The sequence below is a fragment of the Poecilia latipinna genome, unplaced genomic scaffold (assembly GCF_001443285.1).
Source record: "Poecilia latipinna isolate Pla-1442-1.1 unplaced genomic scaffold, P_latipinna-1.0 Scaffold27, whole genome shotgun sequence".
NCBI classification, from domain to species: Eukaryota; Metazoa; Chordata; class Actinopteri; order Cyprinodontiformes; family Poeciliidae; genus Poecilia; species Poecilia latipinna.
This window is the reverse complement of record NW_015112643.1, coordinates 505734-531592: the sequence shown is the minus strand read 5'-3', so window position 1 is coordinate 531592 and position 25859 is coordinate 505734. Positions and strand designations below refer to the sequence as shown.

At 36.4% G+C, this 25859-nt stretch overlaps 1 protein-coding gene across 2 annotated transcripts; it reads right to left on the bottom strand.

Moving 5' to 3' along the window:
* Nucleotides 1-290: 290 nt before the first annotated feature.
* ccdc178 (coiled-coil domain containing 178) lies at nt 291-24516 on the bottom strand. 2 transcript variants are annotated; one of them, XM_015039199.1, is made up of 20 exons: nt 24164-24516; nt 23878-24001; nt 20287-20423; nt 20116-20174; nt 19953-20032; nt 19573-19773; nt 19228-19448; nt 17768-17910; nt 16182-16335; nt 15989-16084; nt 15198-15334; nt 14887-15070; nt 14726-14788; nt 14436-14564; nt 13158-13271; nt 12881-13026; nt 12539-12698; nt 9674-9823; nt 5955-6089; nt 291-965 (listed from the first exon to the last, which is right to left on the bottom strand). In XM_015039199.1, the coding sequence occupies exons 2-20, from the start codon at nt 23933-23935 to the stop codon at nt 837-839; spliced, it is 2496 nt and encodes an 831-aa protein (XP_014894685.1). In that variant the 5' UTR covers nt 23936-24001; nt 24164-24516; the 3' UTR covers nt 291-836. The 2 variants fall into 2 exon arrangements, with proteins under 2 accessions (XP_014894685.1, XP_014894694.1); XM_015039208.1 differs by lacking the exons at nt 15989-16084; nt 16182-16335; nt 17768-17910.
* Between the last annotated feature and the right edge of the window lie 1343 nt (nt 24517-25859).

The following is a 25859-nucleotide window of genomic DNA, read 5'->3' as shown; positions in this document are numbered from 1 at the left end:
AACTTTTCAAGTCTATATGAAGCAGTTAATATGATGTGTAGCACTGATATGACTGTTTAAACACTATGAAACAAAAATCAATTTTCTACAAGAACTAAATGTGATTCAGTTAAGATTCCAAATTGAAAACAGCGTTTCCCCAGGGTTCTTTAGAAAGCCAGTGGATAGTGCGCACACAACATCCCTTTGTGCACACTATTTACCCCTGGATTGCTCCAGGCTAATGTCTCAATAATTTTCACTCCTTTCTCAGGTCCTTCCCACAAAGGACTTAACTAATGATCCATGGACAAAATGAAGCATTTAAATTTATTCATTAATCATTCATCTCCAGCTCATTGAAAATGCTAAACTTCCACAAAATTAAGATTGAATATTGAAAAGTGATTGAGGGAGACAGCTTTCAGTGGGTGAAGACATCGGAGGAGAGCGGGGTACCGTAACAAAAACAGGGTGCTTTCCTCAAGACGGTGGTCGCATGGACGTGGTCAAAGTGGCCAAAGTGCATTAAGTGCTACTTAAGGTCACGAGGTTTCCCTGGTTGTAATTAGATCTTGAAATCTGGAGAAGCGTAGAATTTCTGTCAACACTGCCTGTAATTATTCTCTTTTCCAATTAATGGTGACATAGATTAATTATCTGATGAGGCAAAGCCAATTGCAATCATTCACCCAGCTAAAATTAGATCAGTCCTGACAGCAGCATGAAAGTCACCTGTTTCATTGTTATGGATTTGCTGCAAGTGAAGAGGGGGGAGATAGTGAAGCATGCTAGGGTAAGTAAGTTGTCTCGTACAGGTGAATGTCCAATTACACTGCTACTTGAACTGGAGGTATCTACTCATTCACTTCAGTGGCATCTGGACTGGTTTGCTTGTTCTTCTCAGCGTTTTTGGTGGTGGTAGAGCTCTCTCTGATGGACTGTAGAAACACCGAGATGAGCTGAATTTCTTCCGAAAACTTTCCCTGTTTAAACAAGAAAAGAAAGAATAAATAACAAACAGACCAATTTGTATAGAAGCACTACTATGCTAAGTTCATGGTTTGTGCATTCCCCCAGACACAGTTGATGTGTTTGACGTGAACCAACCATCAGACTTTGACCTTTCCACTCCAGATACCCTCTGCTCTCTTGTTCACCTCAGCTGACCACCTGGATTTTATTATTTAGTCAGTTTCTCCTAGTTTACTCAAAATAAAGAATATTTCTCAAAACAGTTAGCTAGTCTCTCACAATGAAGCGTGTTTTGCCATTAGTTTTGCTTTTATTTCAACTTACTAGTGAGTAAGACCACAAACATCCTGTATCTTTTTCTCTAAAGGAGGCTTGAGCACAGCAATTTGTTAAAATATATAGAGCAAGCATTTTTTTCAAGACAAACAAACTCATCCCATTCTTGTCACTGAACTCAGACAAATAATTTGTTTTCTAATATGAAGGAAAAAGAATGACATAAATATGCTGGAAATTACATGACTGACTTTAAATTAGGCAAAAGTAAATTACCTATGTTTTTTGCTGTTGGAGTTTTTTTATTTATTTATTTATTTTGTTGAGCTGCTAATAATGAAAAAAATAAATAACATAATTAATTTTTAATAAAAAAGAAAAATCTAACATTTTTGTGGCCTGTGCATGTCAAGGCAAAAGGTTTAGACATCATGTCATATTACCTGTCATCTAACTCGCCGACTGCCTAGAACTCCATTCCTAATTGACTGTCTCTCCGTGTGGGGTTTGTTTCATTTTGGCAAGTTTGCTTCTGTGTATGTATCTTAAAATGATATGTTTCATCCTTCAAAGAAACCAGATTCAACCGAGTCGTCGAGAACCATAAGGATTTTGGAGCTTTGGCTGTGTTAAGTGTTTGTTTTGCATCCAAACACCTCGCTAAGTTCAGCCGATTCTCTGCAGGCAGTTTTGTCTGCAGCTGTGTTCAGTGATTTTTAAAGGTATGTCAAGTCCAGAGCAAAGAACCAACACACAACCAAATCTGGTGTAAAAGGAGAGCAACAGTGCTGTCATGTTTAAAAACTGACAGAAGCAGTGCTGCACACTATTACCAGCTGTGTCTGGAAGCCAAAAAGACCATCATAGGGAAGCCGCATATCTGGGTATACAGCCAGCTTCATTAGCAACAAATACTACAGAATGTGTCAGACTTTTTTTTTACATGGATATGTAGTATTATTTGAAATGCTGGCAGAGTTTTTAGCATTGCAATATTTTTTGCTCTTTCCACACTTCCCCTCAGAATTACAATAAGGTCATAAAATCCCTCATTTGACTGTCAAAATCATATTCCTTTTGATATGTGAGGGCCGTTTAGGCTCTTGATAGGCTTAATCAGGTTAATTCTTATAGAAACTACTAAAAAAAAAATAAACAACTGTTCCCTAACTTAATAGTAGACCTGTCTTGTAGAGTACAAGCAGACTGTGATTAGTATTAGGTGGTATATTTGTAAACTGATTTTAACCATGGAGATAAAAGGAATGTCTTTTTTTTTCTTTATGAGAGTAGTTAAGAATTTGAAGAGAAGGTGTAATGATTCAGATTAAATTAATTTTACTGACGAGTCATGAGAGACTGACCTGATGTTTATGAGGCTGGTTGAGTAATGGACTTTAAAGTCACTGAAAGTGGCTACAAGTATGAGAGTAAAGTTAACCGGCTCGCTCTTATTTTTGTAGGGAGGCAGAATAACGCTCCTGGTGAACCGTGTCCAGGTTCAGTGCTCCTCTGCTTTAAAAACCTCGGCATCCAGATTTTCTATTAAACTGCCTGGCAGTGTCAACTAGCTTGGGAATGTGAACCAGCCTGGCCATGCAGAAATTCTCTGACTAACAATTATATCAGAAACAGGATCTTGGATTACTGTCCCCTGGGACTGGGGCAGTGGGCGTCTGCTCCAATCATTACTGGCCATTCAACAAAGCTCTGCACTGCTCTCTGCTGTTAGCCATTGTCAATTATGCCATCCCTAGTGTAAACTAGCAGAACACAAAGCTGAACTGCCAGTTCTGGCAGGAGTGTAACAGGATGACAGCCCACCGCCCCTCCGATCCCACCCCCACACACCCCAGGGTTCCTCAGCCTTCCTTCCCTGAAGCTAGTTATGAGAAAACTGCCATTTGGCGTCTGAAAGAGCAAACCTGACCTTTCTTATGTTCTGCTTGTGGGGTTAAGTGGACATGATGGATTAGTGTAGGCCTCATCAGGACTCAGCCTGGTTTAACTCCAGCAACAACCAGTATCACTTCCACTGATTTCTGCATTTCCTTAGTTCTAAACAGCCAAATAATATTTAGAATCGCATCAATTTATAGTGCAGCATCTCAAGACCTCATCATCAAGGTCTTAAAATTTACAGTAGTACATAGTGTAAATTTACACCTGTTCTTAAACTCTCAAGGCGCATTTCTTTGGCTCCTAAGGGTTATTTCTCCTTGTGTACGTTATGGAGGATAGTCCTTCTCCTGCACTCTTCTTTAGGAGCCAGTTTAAAGTGAGTGCTGCCTGCTCTGATGGAACCTGTGCTGAGCTGTGACGGGTGACGGTGCGGTGCGCTTGAATACACCAGCTCTTTTGTCCTTCACACTCTGCAGCTCCCTGATAGCTCCTCCCCTTGTGCCCCACTACTCCCTGCCTTGAACAGTGATCTGCTGGGGCCTTTTGAGGCTGGGCTGTTGAGAAATAGCTGCTCCCTGTAATGTCTAGACCGGACCCGTCAAAGAACATGTCAGTAGCCGGAGGAGAGGAGACGGAGGAGGAGACCTCTTAATAGTTTTTTTCGCCGAACACGTTAAATTAGGTGTGCTACATTAAAATAACTTAATGCATTTGGCAAACATGGCCACTTTTAGATTTGGAGGGTGCCATTGTTAAGATAAAGATGAAGTAAAAACGAGGATATAGATCATAACAGGGTGGCACACCACCTGGCTCTGTGGAAATGCTGGACAGGACATTTTTATAAAGATTCATCACTGTCCCGCTGTCCGCTTCGACCTCATCGCACATCACAGAACAGATTAGACACCGATTATCCTCTAATTGAAGATCCCTACTTTTCAACCTTGCAGAATATGCTCCTACTCTTGTGCAAGACAGACAGAAGGTTATCATATTCACAAAGAAGAGAAAGTTGGAACACATGGATATCCCCCATGCTTTGTTTAACTAACATGAAAACAAAGCAGAAAATAGGCTCCAACAGTTCATTTGCTGTTAGCGATCAGATGGTTCAGGTACAGACTCAGAGACATGCAAAAGTATTCACACCCCTTTAACTTTTGTACGTTACAAAAACAAACTTCATTAGGATTTCATATGACGGACAAACACAAATCAGTGCACAATTGTGAACTGAAGAAAAAGAAATACATAGTTTCCATAAAATTTTACACATGAATATCTGAAATGTGCGGCATGCATCTGTATTTGGCCCCCGTGATTAAAATACTGCTAACCACCTTTAACTGTGGTTAAAGTTGCAGGTGTTTAGGGGGTTTGTCTGCACCAACTTTGGGAAATTAGAAATTTTTTGTACTTTGCAGAATATTTCACTTTCAGTGAGCTAGGATGGAGTGTGCATCCTAGCTCACTGTCTCATTAAACATACATTTTGAAGTCCCACTAAAAACGTATAGTCTTCTTTTCTTTATTGATTTGTATTCCCATGGGCATCAGGCATGTCACATATTGAGCTGTAGATCAAGGAACATAGATCTACACCATTCTACTGTAGCACTATCTTCATGTTAAGAGTTTTTGTTCTGATGGAGGACAGAACAAAAACTCTCTAGTACTACATAAGTTACTAGTTGGGGTTTTGTGGTGGCACAGGGGTAAAGCACAACCGCTGTATGTCCTCGTATGTATATCCTTAGTCCTCGATGCGGCCATCACAGGTTCGAGTCCCAGCCTGATGACCTTTGCCACATGTCTTCCCCTTCTCTCATTGCCCACTTTCCTGCCTGATCTCTCTCAAATAAAGGCCACTAGAGCCAATAAAACTTAAAGGAAAAAGTTACTAATAATTACTTCTGTACTAGTTTATTGTTACTAGTTTCTGGCCAGTACAGAATTTTGATGCTTTCAAGATTCTGGAGTACAGATTTTTGGAGTACATAACAAATAGTTGTAGAGTCACCAGATTCCCTGCCTGGATCTCTGTAGCTCCTCCAGAGCTACCTTCAACGGAGGCTGAGTCTCTGATTCATGCTGTTCTTGCTTAGCATTTTGTTGATGGCCATGTCTTGTTAACTTTAAGTGGTCTGATATTTTTCTTTATATATAAATAATTTGCAGCTTTGTAATGAAGTGAAATTATAAATATATGGATTACTTAGGCAACTTCTGAGGACACGTTTGCACCAGATTTTATTTTTAAGGGTATTAGAGTATGCTTTTTTTTTAATTTAGAACAGTTTTTCATTACAGTCCACGTTAATGTTTGCGTCTGTCCAATAAAAGCCTACCAAAACACAATTAAGAATGTAATGTGACAAAATTTAAAAAAAATATCAAGAAGTGTGAATACTTTTTGAAAGCACTATGTATACTTATTCAGAAAGGCAGACAGACACAGAGTAATTGAATAAATCTCCCCAGTAACACAGATAATTTATCAGTCTGATGAGTGAATGTATAGACTGTAATATAAGAGCAGTGTCTTTAACTCCACTGCAGCACTGAGGCAAGTCACTTTGGTAGATATTTGCCTGGCTGCTCTTGCTTGGCAAAGACGACACAAGGCAACTGACTAGCTGGATCAGGCTCAAACAATGCAACGCATAACATGGAGTTACTGTAGTATGCAAAAGAATATGCTACCATCTGTTAGCATACCTACGCTGGGATGAATGTTGAATGAAAGGGATTTGCTATGTAAAAGCATAGTGCAGTTGGTGCAATTTTCCAGCCTGTTTTCTGCATATATGTGCAAATACCTGGGCAATTGATATTTTCTGGGAAGTTTTTCGGGCAACAGTCTGGCACTCTTCCAGGTCAACCAAGAAGCGGAGGCTGCGTTGTTCTAAGTATTTTACCAAAACCTTGTGCATCCTCTTCTGCAACAAAGAGAGCTGGGGGGGAGAGAAGGCAGAAAAAAGGAATTGGTAAGGCAGGAGAGGAAATTAATGGCAGTGTTCAAGAAGAATGATGGAGGGGAATAGAGAAAGCAGTCAATAGCCCATTCTGCAGTACACGGGCCTGACAGGAATTTCACAGTCTCTTGGTTTCTCTGCCCACTCGTGTGCACTCATCAGAATCCAGTCACATCTGGCTGCCAGGATGGGGGGTTAATTTTCTCTAAATGCTTCAGCAGTTTTGTTCTAGCCGAGGCAAACTCTGTGACTGCAAAGCTGATGAGTAAAATATTTCTACTTCACCCAGTTTAACTTTATACCAATCCCCTCAAGACATATTTTACACATACACACAAAGTCATGAACCCCCCACAGAAACCAGAAATTATTCCCAGTCTCTTGGAAAGACATGCTGCTTGCTTTATTATTTGAACACAGTTTCAAGCAAAGAGGTTTAAATTCTGATAGATGCCGTTGCTTTTCTTCCCTCCTCCATCTCTGCACTCTCCCTACAAAGCTTATCATTGCTTGGCAATGTGTTCCCCAGTGCATTGAAAACTAAAGCGAATTAGCTCAGTCATCAGCTCCTGAAGGAAAGACAATAACAAGAATGGTCTTTATGGTGTACCCTGTTAAAACCTAAGAGCTGAAAGCCTTCACATAAACAGAGCAGTGCTAACATCTACACTCAATTCTAAATTGTTTTAAAAATATGTTCCTGCAAAGATATTCAAGTCCTTTATGTTTAAAGAAAAAAAAAAAGAGAAAAATTACTGACTAATATCAGAAAAATGCCTTTGTCATTTGGACGTTTATCAGAAATGAAGTATTTCTTATTGTTTCTTTATCTTCTGTGATTGAAATTAAATTTTCAGGTAACCTGTCTCTAATATTCATCAAACGTGCATTTATATTTAAACAAAATCCTGTGCCGTGTTCTTCTTTAAAACTGTTATGGTCCTACATTTCTGCATCTGAAAATCTGCAGGATACTTGTTGAGTTGCATTTAGTTCTGCTAATCATGGTGTCGAATAAAACAAATTGAGCATGTTATCGGTTCATCGTTCATTTTGTTTTGCATGTTCACAGATGAAGTCGATTTGCAGTAGACAAAAAAGTGAGAGACTACTTTTTTTTTTTTTTTTAGAAGTAGACATCCTTGGAAATACTGACAGAAAGTCCAGTAACTTACCTTAATTGCAGTAAGTAGCAACTGTAATGGGGAATCTATTTTTATGCTAGGATTTTATGCCAATTGTTTTTTTATTAATGTGTAAACGACAGCTTTCATGTTCCGCTTGGTAGCAAGGAGTTAATTGTAACAATTTTACATGTCAAAGTTGATGTCTACTCACAGGCTAGTATGACGTCTCACCATGTCATGATCTTGAGTAAAAATGCAACAGTTTCACAGTATTAACACAAAAATTACAAACACAATGGTAAACACGACTCAGATGCTTTTATTAAAGACAGCAACAATTATTTATGCAGATGGAAAGATGTCATGATAATATTAACTATAACCTTTAATTTTTAATGTATTTTTTTTAATTATTTTTAGTCTTAGAGGAATTTAGCAAAATGTAGAAGTAGTTTTCAAGTGCTTATTGAACAGAATATATACCTTTTTGTTTGTTCTATGTTGATAGACTAATGTTGAGAATATAATTAGCTGATACTGGCTGGTTAATTAGTCGGGGTAGTTGTGCATGTAGACCCTGTGTGGCATATAGGCTATGTCAACATAATATTTCAAGCAAAAGCATCTTTTTTGGTGTTTTCTGTGTTATGTTATATTTTTGCTATTACAGCACAAAAAATATTGGATTTTAACTAAAAAAAAAAACATAGGATATCATGTTAACCATTCTCTTAAAAATAGGAAACAAAAGAGAACATACCCTTCAAAAATGATGTGCTATGATCTTCTCAAGTCAGGACACAGCTACAGGAAAGTAGCTGCTCACCAAAACTTAACCAGCATTTAGAGCAATAAAATTGTGACCAACAAGGCGGGACAAGTACCAAAGTTTATCTTGTGAACACACACAAGGAGGGGGAAGGCAAAGAAGATTAACAATAAATCTCCAAACTCACTGTAAGAGAACTGCAGAATTATTTTAGAGTAATTTTGTGTCAATGCAACAAAAGCTAAATCTATTTTAATGCTTATTGCACATCTTAACCAGACAGGGTTGGTAATAAATGTGGAGGGCACTGTATGTGACAACTCTGAGTGGAACCGCATGTCAAAGAAATTCTGTGGCAGTCTGGCTTAGATGGAGAGACACCATGTGTGCTTCGGTGTCAGAAAGAAAGTGGAACCTGGTACTTAAAGCCATGTAACTTCATTTCTTCACAAGGCAAATTCACAACAGTGTGATGGGAAAATGAAGTAACGTGAAGGTTGTAAAACCTGGTAAAGCTCATCTAAAAGATGGGTTTAAATGAAAAAAGGAGTTAATGATTATTCAAACTATAAGTAACTCATGTGTGCTGATGTTTCATCTCTCAAATGACCCCGAAGTTGTGCATTGCATTTACCTTGTGAGTTTGTGATAAACAAATCAATAAAACATGATCTAATTTACTAAGATTTGTATTAACTGCTTTGCATGATGAAAACATTATGAGGATAATTGGATATATAAAACAGGAAAGAAGCGGTTTTAAATGTTCACGTTGAAATCAGATTAAAAATAATGCCCCATCTACATGTCTGATATGCCGTTGATCATAAGCTTGTTATAAAACTAAAATTAGGCATAAAGCAGAAGCCGAGAGGCTGCAGTAGAAGAAGTGTGGGGCTGAAACAAACAAAAACGGTGAAGGCTGAATCCAGAGTAAAAGAAAATCAGGCTTTGATCATGAGCGTGGAAAATCCTGTCCACAGGATTTTATTTTTGCATGCATTTTTCACTTGATAACATTCATGCAGTTAGATGAGGAATTGCTCAAGTAAAGGTATTAGTCATTTTTGGAACAAATAATATGTGTTTTTCATTGCAAGAGCAGTGTGTCTTCTTCCTGGTGTTATGGTTGTCATATGTAATTCCATTCCAGTTAAAAAGTGTCGAAAACTATAAAGATTAAAAAGTAAAATGCTGCAGAGGTGTCTTCCCTTAACTAGTCAAGTGTGGACTTGAGCTATTTTACTGCTGAAAGCACATCCATTGTCTGATCGTAACCTGTGGTTGCTGTTGATCTCTTACCAACTGATGCAGTGAGGAAATTTGTAACCCAACAATAATGAAATGTTTTACCTGTGAGAATATTGCAGAGCTATAATTATAAAAATGTTGAAGTTTTTGCATGTACCATCAACCTCGTGCTTTACTCCTTTTAGTACCAAAAATACACAGTGATCATTACAATATGCCACATCCATCATCCTCCTCCACTTAAATTATCTAATCATTATTAAATTGCAGCGGTAACCTTCAGAATAAATGCAAAACTAAGTCACCTTAAAATTTCGGTCCAAGCACAGAAAGCACAACAAGAGGAAAAGAGACAACAGTAAAAAATAATAAAACATAATTGAAAAGAGGCAATATGTTTAAAAGTTTCACTGTACCTCTGTGTAATAGCTACACTTTTTATGTACACGGTTTTTCACTCTCAGTGCAGATACTGACTCCTGCCTGGCTTCCAAAAGCATCTTCTTCAGATCTTGATACTCGATTGCTAGTCGTTCGTTCTCAGCACGTGCAACCTCCAGGAATCCCTACACACAGGTGAAGAAAATAGCATTATGTGAACTACATATGTCTTACACTGACAAAGCCTCTCGGCTGCCATGATCTTACTGACTCCTGCATGATGCCCCATGCCATGGCAGCATCATGGCATATGGCTAAATTCCTCATGCAGGGACAGGGAAGCTAGTCAGAGCTTCCCTGTCATAGGAGACAATAGGAGACTAGTCATAGGAAGCTAGTCAGAGCTTCCTGAAGTTTCCATTCAGGGCTTGTTTTTCAGCAAGCCCTGAATGGAAACTTGCTGGAAAACCTGTAAGAGGCTGAAAAAGACTTGAGGTCAGGGTTCATCTTCTAAATGGATAATGACTCCAAATATGCAGCCAGAACTACAATGATGGGTTTAGATCAAAGCATTATATTGTGTTATTAATATGTTAGAATGGGCTAGAAAAGTTCCTTTGGTATATCCAACAGGATTCAAGGATATTGATATGGACAGTCAAAAACAAAAACACAGCAGTGTCTTATTTGGAAGTGTACATCCTGCTGTCACTAGCACGAAATGTAATGTGGTGTAGTCATTTTCTGCAGTTCATCTCTATGCCATACTTGAACAATAGTGACGCCCAGCCTTCGTCTCCACATTTTGTCCATCTTCCCACTTTCATCTCCATCAGCTACAATACGTGCTAAACAGTTTAATAGGCAGTTTTTTCCTCCACAACAGGTAAAGTGTTATCTTCTACGCATTGTTGCATGTTACCCTAATCTTAATCAAAAACAGAAAACTAAAACTCCCAGCACACAGAAAAAAAAACTGCATTGTATGATGTGGGGAACAAGCATAAGAGGCCACTGTGGGAGAGCATGCAGCTAATATCAGAGCAGTGATCGAGCTTTACATGATCAAAATGATCAATGCTTCCAAAATGACAAAAACTGGATATAACAGATAAAACACACATTTAACATACTGTAAAAATAGGGAAGTAACATCACTATGTAGTGGTACGGACATCTACAATCTCTTTTCAGATGCACACATTCTATCCTTGGTCTCCTCAATAAGCCAGAATAAATAATAGGAATACAGCAATGGACACCTTTTCTGTGAAATAAAGCAAAGGATTCACAGCAACGATGCCTCTCGGTGTACGTCGCCTTTTCAATGTTTCCTGAGTGCTGGATAAGGGGACGTGAGAATATCTCAACTGTACCTGCAGACATAATGAAGTGTGTCTCTGCAGTAAAACAGAACAGCACTAAAGTGATGAGTTTAACCCAGCAGAAAGAGGGGCTGTAAACATGACAAATGCCTGCTATTGATTTCAGGTTTAATTACTCCATGCAGCACTGACAAAGCCCATCTGATGCTGTTGTGAAGTGTAAATGGAACAAATTACACTTCATTGCCCATAAGAAACTGATAGCGTCGGCAGTTTGCATTGTTTACCCTGTCCTCGCCCAAACGTCAAGGCCTGATCAAATCAAAACATAGGTGCGTGCTTGAAAATTGAAATTCGTTCACCTACTTATGGATTTAATAGAGAGGAAGTGTGGCTCCTCTTAAAATAAACACATTCAACCTGGATGTGTGTATTTTTGTGCATTTTCGATATTACCAAAGATGACCCCACATAAACTTCCTGTAACAGAGTGCGAAGAACAGACAAGCTGTGGTCAGCATATTTATTAGGATTTTCACATTCGAAGGTGTCTAATCATTCTGCTTCATGCACCATGATTTCCGGATGCACACTCTGCTTATTATGTTATGCTAATACAGACATTATGTGTGGTTTATATTGGTCTCAGTGATTAAAGTGACCCATTTCCTTAGAACCTGAAACTCTGCCTGATCTTTTTATTTAGCGGGGAGTGTTGTTGTTGTATCATCTTATTTCTTCAAGTGAAAAAGACTAAACTCCTTTTTGCATGGCTAACTTTTATCCGGCTAATGGGAGTTGTGTCTATGAGGAAGACTTTTAATTCTTAAATTGTCTCACGCCAACAACTTCTTTAAAGTTGCTGCACTTGGATGCATGGCGGCTTAAGCTCCATTGCCTTTTCTTGTTTTGAACTAATGCATTCTTGATCACCGTTTAATGAAACTATATACCACATGGCGATTTCACATTAGATAAGCCATGTGAAACCCCCATCAGCAAAGAGGCTCTGGCTGGGGCTGATAATCCTGCAGATGAAAACCTTACAATAAATAGGAGCTTCTCTTACAAAAAGACTGTTCAAATGAATGCTATTTCTTGCAGATCAGATTCATGTTTTTGAAGCCTGTTTCATGTTACGAATAAACACAAGTCAAGAGGATGTGATCCCTTTTACAAATCATATAGTGTCTTGTGTTAAAATTGCTATTACGAATGTTGGCCTACAGGTACCAAAAGCAGACACAGCATCACACCACGACATGCATCATCAAATTCGTCCAGACAAAAAGACTACAACAGCAGCGACTTGTCATTTGTGGCAAAAGCACTTAAACGAGATTGACCATGGCTTGTAATTTTAATTGCAGACTGCTCTGTTTTCTCTGTATCTTAAGGGACGTATTGTAACAAGCTATGTGCTGACACTAATCCAGAAACAAATAAACAAAGTGGTGTTTTATTTTTTTTTAGGGGGGTGGGGGGTTCACAGCTCATCTCTGACTTCACAGCATTTGACACACAAATTCATGTATTTACAGACGGTTATTGTGACATCGTTTTGTTTTCTCATACCTCTGTCTCTTCCATTAGTTGTCTTCTGTCTCTGAGATGAGCCAAGCTTCTCCTCTTGAGTAGGTCTGTTCGGAGCTGCCAGTTATTAATATCAGACTGCAAGGTGCTCATGGTGCGAGCAGCTGATTTGTTTTTAAAGTCCACCACATCTAAATCTTTTCTGCAAGGAGACGACTGAATTAGTAGAACTTCTACAGTTAAAGGTATGGTTGGAGAGCAAACAAGCTGTGAACAGCCTTTATATCTCTTGGAGGTGGGCAGTAATGTACCAGTAGGAAAAAAAAAATGGGAACCTTTTAAATATAATAGTGCTCATGATGCTGATATTTTCTTGGAACTTACTCAAGCTCTGCTATGACTTTTGGGATGGCTTCAATATCTTTTTCCATTTCACGAGAAGACCCTTGGTATTCTTTAGTTTTATTCATAAGAACATTATACCTATTGATACCGTTTTTAATTTTCCATAAGATGGCACCATGCAAATCCTGTAAGTAAAGAGAGTAAAGTAATTTAAAGATGAGTGTGAATCACATTTTGTTGAAATTATTTTGTCTAATAAACTATACTGCTGAATAGTTGCAACAATTGCGCTTTAAAAAAATAAACTTGTTCTTACCCTAGCAACTTTAAGCTGGTCCCTATTCAACTTGATGTCCTTCTCTAGGTCGGCTAATGCGTCTTCATGTTCACGTTGAGTCTTTTCGAGGTTTTCTATCAGTTCCTTCATTCTCTGTACAATAAAAACAATCAAATGTGTTAAAGATACTACCATTCTTACATCACGACTAGTAAGAATGTTTGTAAAAGCATTAGATTAAATAGTTGTAAAGATGAACCCAATATGGCCGCAGTTCCAAAACAATAAGATTTTGTTGTACTTCCCTCACAAGCTTCATCACTGCAGGTGGTAGCAGAATAATCTCAAATCCCTTTACATGTAGTTTTGCAATTGTTTTGTTGTTTTCATCTTCCAAATCATATCTGACTAATTACTCATATTTGTTTTGCATTTTTTATTTGCCAAGCACACATCTGTTCATCTTCAGATTTGCTATGAAAATGAACAGATGCGTGCATTATTTTAATCCCATTAAGATTAGTACAGTATTAAAAAATATTTCAGCTACATTTCTTTTACAATATTTTTTAGAGCTCTTTTGTCAGTGATTTTCTTTAAAACAGGGATTTCTTAAAGGAAGATTTTCTTTTTATTACATTTCTTTCATTTAATTTTTGCATAATGCTATAAAGGTTGGATATTCCTAATACTGTATTTTTAAAGCAACATTATGGTATGAAAATATGTTTATTCTAAGGCTTTACACGCATCTTTCCCAAAGATGCCATCAAATGTGGATGGTCCTTTAAGAGAACAAGTTTTTTTTTATTATCACAAATTTTTAACAAATAAAAAGCTAGATTAGGTTATTTTTTCTGAATACAATGAATATGATGTGTTCAATATTTAAAGATTTTTTTTCCATCAATAGTGTGTGAATACCATGTATTCTTGTCTTTCCCATTTTTTAGATGAGCAAGATGCAGAGGCCTCTGTGCTGTTTAACTGTTGTACTCCAGGAAAGCTATACGACACGGAATGTCTGAATTGTGATCAAGTAAAAAGGTGAAGTTTAAAAAGTTGTTTAAAAAGATTCAGTTATATTTATTTTACGAGGGTGCCAATAACTTAAAGGTTGTTGTTTTTGTGTTTTCTTTTTTTTCAGAATTTCTTAAGAGTGAAATCATTTATCTGCAATAAAATAAATTTATTATTGTTTACACTTTTTTACGCAGGTGTAATGAAATGTGTTGCCGTTTTATTTGATAACACACATAACACTTTCTTTTTAATTTACTGTTGTGTTTAGCAATAGAATTTATTCATCAAGTGTACCTTCACAATAGCCTCCAGAGCTTGTGTTGCAGAGTACGATTCATCAAATTCTTTCTGCAGTCCTCGATTGGCGAGTTCTGAACAGTCGTCATATTTTTTTAATTCCAAACTGAGTTCTGCAAGCTTCCCCTGATTGAAGAGGAAGTTATAAAATAGCCGTTTAGCCTTATACTTTTAATTTACATACAACAGGTATATGTAACATTTACAAAACGTTAAGTGTTTTTAAGCATAAGTAAATAAATATATTCAATCATGTTGAAACATTCAAAGAAATCCCACAAATTTACCTTTAGCTTCTCTACAGTACTCATGAGGTGAGCAAGTTCTTTTCTCAGACCCTCAATAATTATCTGCAAAGCAGAGTAGGAACACTGAATATCACTGGAAGAAACAATAATGGCGTAACCTGGGAATTATAGATAGAAAATAGACATATGGTTTCTCTGACCGTGGCTTCCTGGTCCTCCTTGATGACGAGATTCTCCTGCTTGTCCAGTTCAGCCTTTATGATCCTATGCTGCTCTGTAACCTCGGTCAATTCCTGTTTGGCCTTTTCCCAATGCTCGTCATTGTCATTGATTTTCTGGAGCATCTGCTTCCTCTCCTCATGCAGCTGCTTCACTTGTTTTTCGCTAACAAAGCACACAGTAAAGTATACATATGGTATGAACACAAACAAGTGACTCACCATGTAGTGCATGGTAGAATTTAATAGGGAACTATACATATTTTAGCACTAATTTGGCTTTGGTGCTGTACCTCTTACAAATTTTCGTCTGGCAGTCATCAATCTTCTGTTCATACTCCTTATTTTCTTTCAATAAGGCTTCAAGAGCTTCATTTCTTAAATAAAGATGTGCCTTTGTAATGACAAGTTCTGCTTCCCATGTAGATATCTGTGGTTTAGATTCAACATAGTATAGAAAAACGGATCACAAATATATTGAGGACATTATTGTTTTACAGTTACCGTGTGTTCCGGCATATAGAGGATTAAGTACCCTTACTGGGAAAAAAACAAACAAACAAACAAAACACAGATTTTACCTGTGTTTTCACATGAAAAAAATATGGCCACAAGTTCCTCATGGGATTACAATAATAAACATATAGGGGAAAATAACTACCAAAAACGGAACACATCTGAAAAACTAGTTTTTAGTGAATTGTGAGATACATGTGGAAGGTTTTCCTACATGTGTTTCACATCCTGCCATGCAATACGATTTCCATATATAAAACCTGCGGAAAATATTTCATGTATTGACATTTTTCACATTTTGCTGTCCTTATAATTTACAATATAATTTCCACATTTGAAGTGCTTTTGTTAAACATGGAAATCACATATAATCTTAAGGGTCACAGATGATTTCCATGGATATTACATCTGACCTTTAGTGTTACACAAGGGAAAATACATGTGGTTTACACAGTTAAAAAAAACAACACATCTTTCAATGTGCAAAACATGATTTTAATGAGAAGTTTCATATGTACGTATACTCCCTTGTGATTTTTCAAATGCAAATTAATGTTTTCTTACTTACCTTTATTTCTGACTCTCTTTGAATTGAATTTCGTTTATCTCTAAGTTGTTCATTTTTTTTTACTTCTTTCTCAAGTTCAAGATTGAGATGTGAAATCTGTGATAGATAAACACACATACCATAATGGTGGGAAACAGCTTTTTGACATTTTTAAACATTTTATAGAAAGAAAGAGAAAGAAATTAGTAGTTACTTTGTCCTCTTCAGCTTTCTCAACATTAGCAATTTCAGGGAGCCGGTCAAGAAACTCTGTCTGCTTCTTTTCTTTAAAAATGACAGCTTCTTTTGTTTTCTCGATCCCAATAAGCATATTTTTCTTAAGCACCTTCAACCTATTCAATTCTTTCCTACAAGACAAAAACATATTAAATTTGTAGTTATTCTAAGCACTGTTTGATATATAAAAAAACACTCCTTGTAGACAACAGTATTATTAAATAGTTGATTTCTAATCACTTTCAAAGTTTGCTTTTTGCAATACATTTTCAGATCTTATTCATACATTAACTGGTATGAATCAACTAGAAATATTTTTGCCATTATCCTATCTTTACCTTTGACTTTAAACATGTGTTATACTATGGAAACAAAAATCCAAATAATAAAAGATGTCAATGCCTATGTTATGTTGTAGTAAGAACTGTATTTCTTCCTACAACAGCTATATTTAATGAGAAAAATCATTAGAAAGTCTATTCAAAAGGTGATATTTGTATTATATAGATTCATACATAATATTATTGATACATTCCCAGCAAATATTTCTGTCAGTTTTATAATTAAAACTTTCACCTCATTAAAACTAACCTTCAGTTTTTCCAGAAAATCTTAATAATAGACAAATAATAAAAAAAAAATCTAACATTTTAATCCTAAAATGTGGACCTGCTGAGATGTGTGTTCATGCACTGTCCCACCTAATGCACTCCATATAGGACCATGATCACTAATTGAGAGGTAAAGTCAGATTTAATCTAAAAAGAGGATAGACTTCAGAGCAACTCAACATAAAGAATGGACAAGCTGTAGTCCATGTACCAAATACATCTGTGTGTAGTTCTTGAAGCCCTGACTCCAGCCACAGTCTGCACCTTGTGAATCTTCCCAAAACTCTTTTTGGACTTTGCTTCATAATCCTCTAAGGGTTAACATTATCCCTGTTGCTTGTGCATATTTCTCTATCACGATTTTTTCCTTCCACTCAACTTTCCATTTAATATGCTTGGCTAAAACACTCTGTGAACACCAAACATCTTTGGGAATGCCAATTTGTGGTTTGCCCTCCTTGCGTGCCAATCACTGTCTGCTGGACCCTGGTCGAGTCCGTAGTCTTCCATATATTGGCCAAAACATAATATTTCTATTACCGTTTCTATATTACTTTTTATTAGTCTCGTGCAATGTTCTAATTTTCTGAATACAAAAAAGTGGGTTTTCATTTGCTGTGAGGCATAATCACCAAAAAGCTTGAAATATATCATCATAAATATGAGTATATCACTATTTGAACCAACTGTCTTTAATGATGTTATTTTTTTTTTCAATTATACCAACAATAAAAGTTCTTATACAATGTTTTTTTTTAAGCAAAGACGTAATAATCTACATGTTTTGTTTTTTTTTGTTTTTTCTTTAAACTGACCTGTAAAAGAGCATGTTTATCAGAATGGAATTAGTTACTTCTAATTGCTACTGTAGTGTAGAAACTGCTTTTGGGTCATCTGTGTGTACAATTTTGCATTATTCAAAAAAAATATTCAAAAATATATAAATACTCACAATCTGTCATCTAGCTCATCTAATATTTCCTCATGTCTCTGCTGATGTGCCACCCTTTCTTTGGTGGCTGCAGTTTCCTCCTTTTCAAGCTCCATCTCAATCTGGAGGAGATCTTCTTTTGTGCTTGCTTGAACGTTGTCAGCCTAAACAAGGCGGTGTGATGTTTTCCAAGTTTATTTCAAAACAGTTTTATGCAGTTAATGATATAAATAATAATGAAAAAAGACATTATTCTGGTACCATCCAGAAACTAAGGCACAATCTTAAAAGGTCCCCAGGTCACTGTTTAAAAAGGAGTAAAACTTTACCTGTTAGATACTTAAATATCAAGATTTGTTCTTGCGGAGATGTTTTTATGACGATCTAGTTACAGTGCCTGCAAAGTATCTTTTCACATTTTGTTATGTTATAATCACATGCTTTGTTGTATTTTATTGGGCTTTAAGTGATAAACCAATGTAATATACCACATAAATGTAAAGGGAAATGGTAAATGGCCTGTACTTGTATAATGTACAAAATTTCTCTATCGTGAAAAAAACAACATTGCTTATTTGCTTCAGTTAAAAACCCAACAAATCCTGAGCTAAATAACTATCACTTGCTCATGTGCAATAAAATATCACATTATCAACTCCCTTCCAGGTACAAATACACAAATAGCAACAAGATGGAATTGAAACATTGGTTATTAGTAGTGGCAAGTTTTACCAATAGAACGGACAGCAGTAACAATAAACTGTGCAACCCTAATAACTTATTTATTCCTTATAGCTTAAATAAAGAACTAATAATTTATATCAAATTGTAGGTTTTAGAACAAAGAAAAACTTTCAAGAAAAGACAAAATATAATTTTCTTAAATTATATGTTTTAGCAAAAGTTATAAAGAGCCACTTTGGGGGGCCTAAAGGCCCTTTGGAGCTGCAAGCAACAGATAGGCGGTTTATCACCTAAAATTCCAATTAGGAAGCTGTAATGTGACAAATTGGAGCAAAAACATTGTATGTTTAAGCAAAGGTTTGCAGTTTGCTAAAGTTTTGAAGGCTCAGAAGGCAAACCTAAAACTCCTGAGTTTTATCTCCAGTGTGTCTTGGACAGTAGAATTAGACTAGAATGCACGAATGACTTGCATTCTACTTAAACCATTTCTTACTTATGGTTTAAGTAAGAAATTTTAAGAAAACCCATGTGATTTAACTTTGAGTCTATAAAAAAGTTATACCATTAGAAAATATATCCCAATCAGAACCCAAATAGATTCACTATTTACTTTTACATGACACTAAATAAAGGCATTTCCTACCACAATGTTAACCCTTCAATAAGAAGCTGTTAAATACTAGCATTTTTATGATACTTGTTTGAAATAACAATCCCTCCCACCCACAGCCCTGCAAGAATAGACATGTATGGATAATAGCTGGACAGAGGCTAAAATACATTCAACTGAGGCATACCTCGGCTTGGGCAATTTCAAGCAAACGTAAAAAGTCTTCCTGGCGCTCATTGTTTTCTTTCACAATGGGGATTTGGTTTCTGGCAAACTCAGTATCTTCTTGTAATTTCCGGTTGAGCAGTTCAGACTGCAACAGTTTCTCCTGGACCTCGTCAACTTTCTGATTTTCCCGTTTAAGCTGCCACTGCAACTCAGCGATGTCTCTACTGCAAGCATCGTGCTCTAGTGGAGGCAAAAACCAGTGATAAATAGCAAGCGTATTAGCTGGGTTTGAGAGCAACAGAACAGTACTTCTTCGCAGGAGATAAACAGATCTCAGATTATGTGATAGCTCACAATCACTGACCTCTCTGAATAATTGCGGGATGCTCGTTTAGCTTCCACAGTGCAATAGCGTCAATTTTGTTCACCAAGACTTTTCGTCTTCTCTTCTCTTTCTGCAGAGCTTCCTCTGCAAACTGACGATCAGCCTCCAAACGCTCAACCAGATTCACGACTTCAGAGAGGACATCTTCTATTTTCTCCTTTAGAGGTGATTTTTGATAACCTTCCAGCGGGGAAAAAAGTTATGATGATGATGACACATTCCTCCAGTTTAAATTTGGCAAAACTTTTGTGAAATGATCAAGTCGACTTAACACAAGTGCATAGTGCTTAGGTTTAGATGTATTGGAGCATTACAGAAAGAAAGTAAGTCAGAAATGTTATTCATGTGTCCCGTTTTACCTCTTGCAGTAATCGCTATCCCTTCAACATACAAGCCTGTAGGATCAGAATCTAAGTCTTTGAAAGAGAGTCTCTGAAGTCTGTGAAAACCATCAAAACCATGTAATAATTTATGCAGTAGGGGAAAAAAAAAAAGCTAATTAAAAACAAGCAAATAATTCACCTTAAAGTTTCGATGTTTTGGAGATTATCGGGATCAATCTCTGGTTGACTTATTCTAGGCTGGCAAAAATTAAAGCAGCAAAAAATGTGTTTTGTACTGATTTTATCATAATAATGATTTTTTTTTTCTCAATTCAACGTGATACACACTTTATCATGGAGTATTTTTTACCTTCTGAAACCAGTTGTTTAATCGACTCCTCATGTCTTGGATATGGCAGATAGCCGTGCTGGCACATGGTGAGGGAGTGTTCAGTAAAGCACAAATCCGACGTCTACCAGTGCAGACAACCTGAAGGTCTGCTTGATCTAATGAAAGACAAAACGTAAGGATATTTAATTCCATCAGTTCTGTTTCTCGTGCACCTTAAATAGTCACTACAAAATAAGAAGCACTTATCTTTACATAGCAGCAGAACTCACAGCTATTACAAGCAATAATCTTTTAATGGAAATAAAAATAGAAACAAGCAGGCCTTAGTTGGAGCAAACACGCACACAATTGTCATAATGATACTGTGCAAAGTAATTAATGAAATGTATTTGGCTGTGAAAGATATTTTGTTTTTCTATTCGCCAGCTGATTCTAGTGGCACAGCCTTTAAACTGAAAAAGGAAAAAAAAAAAAAATCTGTCTCAAGACAAACCCAAGGGCACGTTTCCTATTTCTTCATGGTAAAAGGGCGCCATCTGGTGGGAAAATGGTGAAAGACACAGATACTGGAGATCACAAACCTGAATTTAAAAGTACACAATGCTTTAAAGAGGAGCCTTAAAAAATGTTGTTAAACATGTTGCTATTTTGAACCATTTGTCACAGATGAAAAAGATTTTCTTTGTGTACGTTTCAAATTTAAAATTAAAATAAATATTTCAAATAGGTCAGAAAAGTTGTTTTTTGTAATTTTAACTACTTTGTTGGTTTAATGATATCGATGCTGATGTCTGTTTTTGCAAGAATGGCAAAATATAGTGTTATTTTGACCATTGTAAGTATTGTGATATTAAGTTTAAATCAATCCCTCCTTCCTTTGAAAATCAACTCAACAACCCTGAATTTTTTCACAGAACCAAAAATTACTCTACTGCTATGGTTCGCAAAGTGTGGTACAAGGATCTCTCGTGATACTTGGCCTTCTTTTAGAGGAGAAAGTTTGGTTGCAACGATTTATAGTACAAATGCAAAGATGAAGGATGCCAAACTCCTCAGCGAACATACTACAGATTCTCTGGGAAGTTAATTACAAGAAAAGTCTAATTGCATCTGCGAAGTTACATTTATGACTGTTAGGTGAAAGTGGACACAACACTGTATTTAAAATATTGTTTACATATTATTTCCATAATAATACAAACTTTTCAGCAGCATTGAATTCTATAGAAACTTAAATTCTAGTGCCTTCCAAAAGTACTTATAATACAAATCGTTCCACATGCGACCATATGGCACCTTCAAACCTTAATGTATTTTATTGGAAGTTTATGGATCAGACCTACACAGAGTAATGCATAACTGTCAAGTGGAAAGAAAAATACAAAATGGTTTTCAAATTTAAAGTGTTGAACTTGGTGCCACTTCAAACAATACTTTAAATCACAGACTGAATGCATTTACAGATTCGTCTTTGCTTAAATACCTCAAGCTCAGGTGGAGTGGATCCATGACCATGAGTATGTCAAATTTTATTTCAAATTTTGTAATTGTTTAATAGGGATGTAATTGTTGCATGAGGGAGAAAAACAGGTTCATTGTCATGCCAACAGGATACCTCACAAGAAGTGTCTGGGCTCATAGTGTTTGGGGGGGGGGGAGGTAAGATCAGCAACATTTCATACTTGACAGCTTTTTAGCAAGGACGATCATTTAACTGACCAAGTGTTTAATTTGTGAGTAGCTTCTGACAAAACACAGTGTAGCACGAGTTAAAGGGAAACCAAGAATAAAGCTCATTTCCTGCTGGATAGCTTTTGTGAAAAATAAACACTGAAATAACCAAGTGGAGCAGGAATGTGGCAAGGTTTGCTCTAAATCATGCTGGCAGGGTTATAATGCACACAAAAAGAAACTCCTTCTAAGTCTGATAGCCAAACTGAAACGAGGTAAACTACAGTAATATATTTAGTTATACGTTTAAAATATCTTTGTCCACAGCCAACAGCACCACACAGGGACCCTAACAAGTTTAAGGAGGTTTATTTAGACCTCCTTAAGCTGCAAATGGACAAAAAAATAATAGTTCATTTAAAAGAAACAACTATCTAAATATTGTGTTACCTTCTATTTATGGATACTGCAGGTAACTGCAATTAACAGATATTTGCACAGTTATTGGTACCCATGTATAAAAAACTTTTTTCAAAAATGTTGAAATGGAGACACGGCCCTCCATGAAGTCTGTCTTTGATGCCGTTATCTAACACGACACTTTGGAGATTGTTTTTAATAGTCAAATCCTGACTCAATATACACAGTGCCACGTTGGGGTCACCGCCCACACTTGTTCAGTTCTAGTGACAAACAAGGCCAATAGAAAGTTTCTTGCAGTCATGTCCAGACTTACAAAGATTAGCACACAGCTACCTCATTTGACAAGCATTTTTTTTTCTTGTCTTTCCTATTTTGAAAAGTGAGTGTTGGAATAAATTTAAATTAACAGGAAAGGAAAACATCAATTATTGACCAAAGTTTCTTAGACATTTTGATCAGCTTAAAAATGTAAAGTATAAATAACAAAGGTGTTTCAGTTACACTATGGAGTAATTATGAATAGCTATAATAGTCAAATCAGATTATTTCTCCGTTTGGTTGTTTTCCCACACTAAATAGATATGGTTAAATCTAATTATTATTCGTGTCTGATTATGCCCACAGTTATGGTGGGTAGTGTAATGAAATACAAAGTCAACCACACTTATAAGCACCCATAACAAAGACGTGCTAAAAGGCTTGAATTAATTAATCTTTTATGCAGCAACAATTCCGCTACACAAATAAACTTTTATTTTGACACGATTTATTCAGTGAAGAAATTAACAGGCTATTGGTTGACACAAGATCACACCTATAGAGGAGAAATGAAGAGCATTTCTTAAAACTATATTTTAATTACAACAATAATCTTCATCCTGTCAATGTTCTAAATATATTGAAAGTATTCAAGCAAAAAGCTAAATGAAAGAAATAATCGTCAGATTATGCTACTGCAAGTAAATATTTTTAACCAAAGATTAACTAAATAAATAACTTAATGCCCGTTTCTCAGTGGTAGTTCTGTGATAAATGTCATCCTGGCCAGATCCAAATGTACAAAACAGTGTTGGACTCACCAAAACAAAATGAGACTATTTAACTTTATCAAGTATAATTTAGATTTTTTTTTTGTTTTCAAAAATGTGTTCCACAAATCATTGTTTTATCCTCAGTGTAAAATAATTAAGCCTAGGTTTAATCAGTACATGTGTCATTCTTTCTTGCTTGTTTTGCTTATTTGTTGTTGTTGTTGTTATGGACTTCCATTACATGCACATTCTGTGCATTTTTCTCTCCAAATGATTATCTGCATATTCTTTGACTGCACAGTATATTTTTCTCACATTTAAATTTTGCCCTTACTGTACACGTTTATTCTTATTTTTATGTTTCGTCTCTGAATAGGCATTTACCCACTTACCTAAACTTGCTGCTGTGACACCTGAATGACCCCACTGTGGGACAATAAAGTATTTCTATTCTATCCTACTAGGCGCCAACATCCCTGATTACCTTGTTGACTAGCTCGTCCTTCCCTGGATGGTAATGCGAGGGGTTTAACTTTTGGCATGTCGCAACTCTTCCAAGTGGGATATTTGCTGTACAATAACGAACTATCGAGACGTCCTTAAGGGTCCTGAGGGAAAGCAAAGGCATTTCTATCGTCAAAACTAGCGTAATTGGAGTTTAAAAAACTTAAAATACATCGAAACTGATCTTCTTTCGCAATAAATCATAGGGGTTTAAACTCCCATGGTTACAGTTTATAACAAAGTTGGTAAACGGGAGGTAAACATACCTTCACTCATCTCCGGATGTCGCTCTGTCAGCTAACGTTAACTTGACGTTTAATTAACCAAGCTAATGAGAAATTAATGAGCTGAGGGGGGTCGTTGTCATGGGAGAAAGCGAAAGCGAAAAATGCTAGCTATCAACTTACTCAAACTTTTGGCTGCCACCTCTGCCTGTTGTGTTATTGTCGCTCACCTATATGCTTAAAAGTTTAGAAATGCTTCGTGTTTCCATGCAACAAGGTTTGCTCCGAATGAATCAAGTTGCTGTCAATCTTCTGAGCGGTTTGCCAGTAACAACGGCGGGGCATGTGCTCGTTTGGGGATAAGTTGCGTTCAAGAGCCGTTGAGAAACGTCACAGGTGTATTTTACAAAGAGATGAACAGGAGTATTTTGTGAATATTAATAGCTGACAAGGTAAAATATGCGCAGAAAAAGGAGACAATAAAACAATAAATGCAGGTGTGTTTTTAAAATAGAAATATAACATGGAAACTTGACTAAAGATCCTAATTGCATATCAGTTTTTGATGCATTTCACATGTATCTTTATGGCAGGAATTGTAGACTCTACAACCTGTGGCTCCAGAGCCCCCATGTGGCTCTTTAGGCCCTTCACAATGGGGTTGTATACAAAAATGAGTGACGCCACCAAAGGCGGGTCGGAGGATGGGGAGAAGGGTGAGGGGGTGTAATGGCCACCCCTACACAAATTTGCTTGGTACAATATCCCCTCACCCTTTTTCCCCCTCCCCCAACCACACTTCTAGCTGTACTGTTATTTAATAGTATTATGTAAGATATGAGAGAACATGTTTTTTTTTAAAAATTCTAGTTAGTTAGTTAGTTAGTTAGTTAGTTAGTTAGTTAGTTAGTTAGTTAGTTAGTTTGTTACCTAAGACTTTATTTTTTTATTTTTATGGTTTCCTTTATTAGCAAGTCTATAGTCTCTCCAAGCCCCCAATTCCCTCATCCATCAACCCCCAATGACAACGTCCCCCACCCCCATTCCAACTTTTGAAATAAACGGTAGCAGCATCATGCTGAGGTGATATGTTGTTCTAGTAGGGACAGGGAGGAAAGTTAGATGTATGGATGGAGCAAAATCCAACCATCCTAAAACATGTATCTGTTTTGCTTCACCATCATACTCGTCCCACTGTTGTGGTGATCGGACACAATTAATTCCAATAAAATATTTGTCTGTCGTTTCAAAAAATGTAAAAAAGTTTAAGAGGTAGGACTGCATTTTTTTTTCACTTCTAAATTTCAGTCTTGTTTTGTAGGTCAAAAAACAATGTGTCAGAACAACTGAAATAGAATATAATATACTTTATTGATCCCCAATGGGAAAATGCTTAATTTAAATAGAATTTAAATAGAAAACCTTAATGTTCACATTGTTTGCGAGAAATTAAATGTTTATTAATTTTAACATGGATATTTTCAGTAGAAAACATTTTGTAATTGCATTTATATTCACACTTCCCTTAATTGACTTCAATCAATATCCCAGTTCTACTTGTCTAAATTACGTCATCTACTGAAGACAAAAAGCTTAATCTGTAAACTCATTTCATTTGGACTCGTATAACTATCCAGTTCGATGGTGTAATTCTTCTCTTGTGTCGCCAGTTTTTTTTTTTTGTTTTCTTTTTTTTTTTTTTTTTTTAGATTATTATTATTTTTATTTTATTTTATTT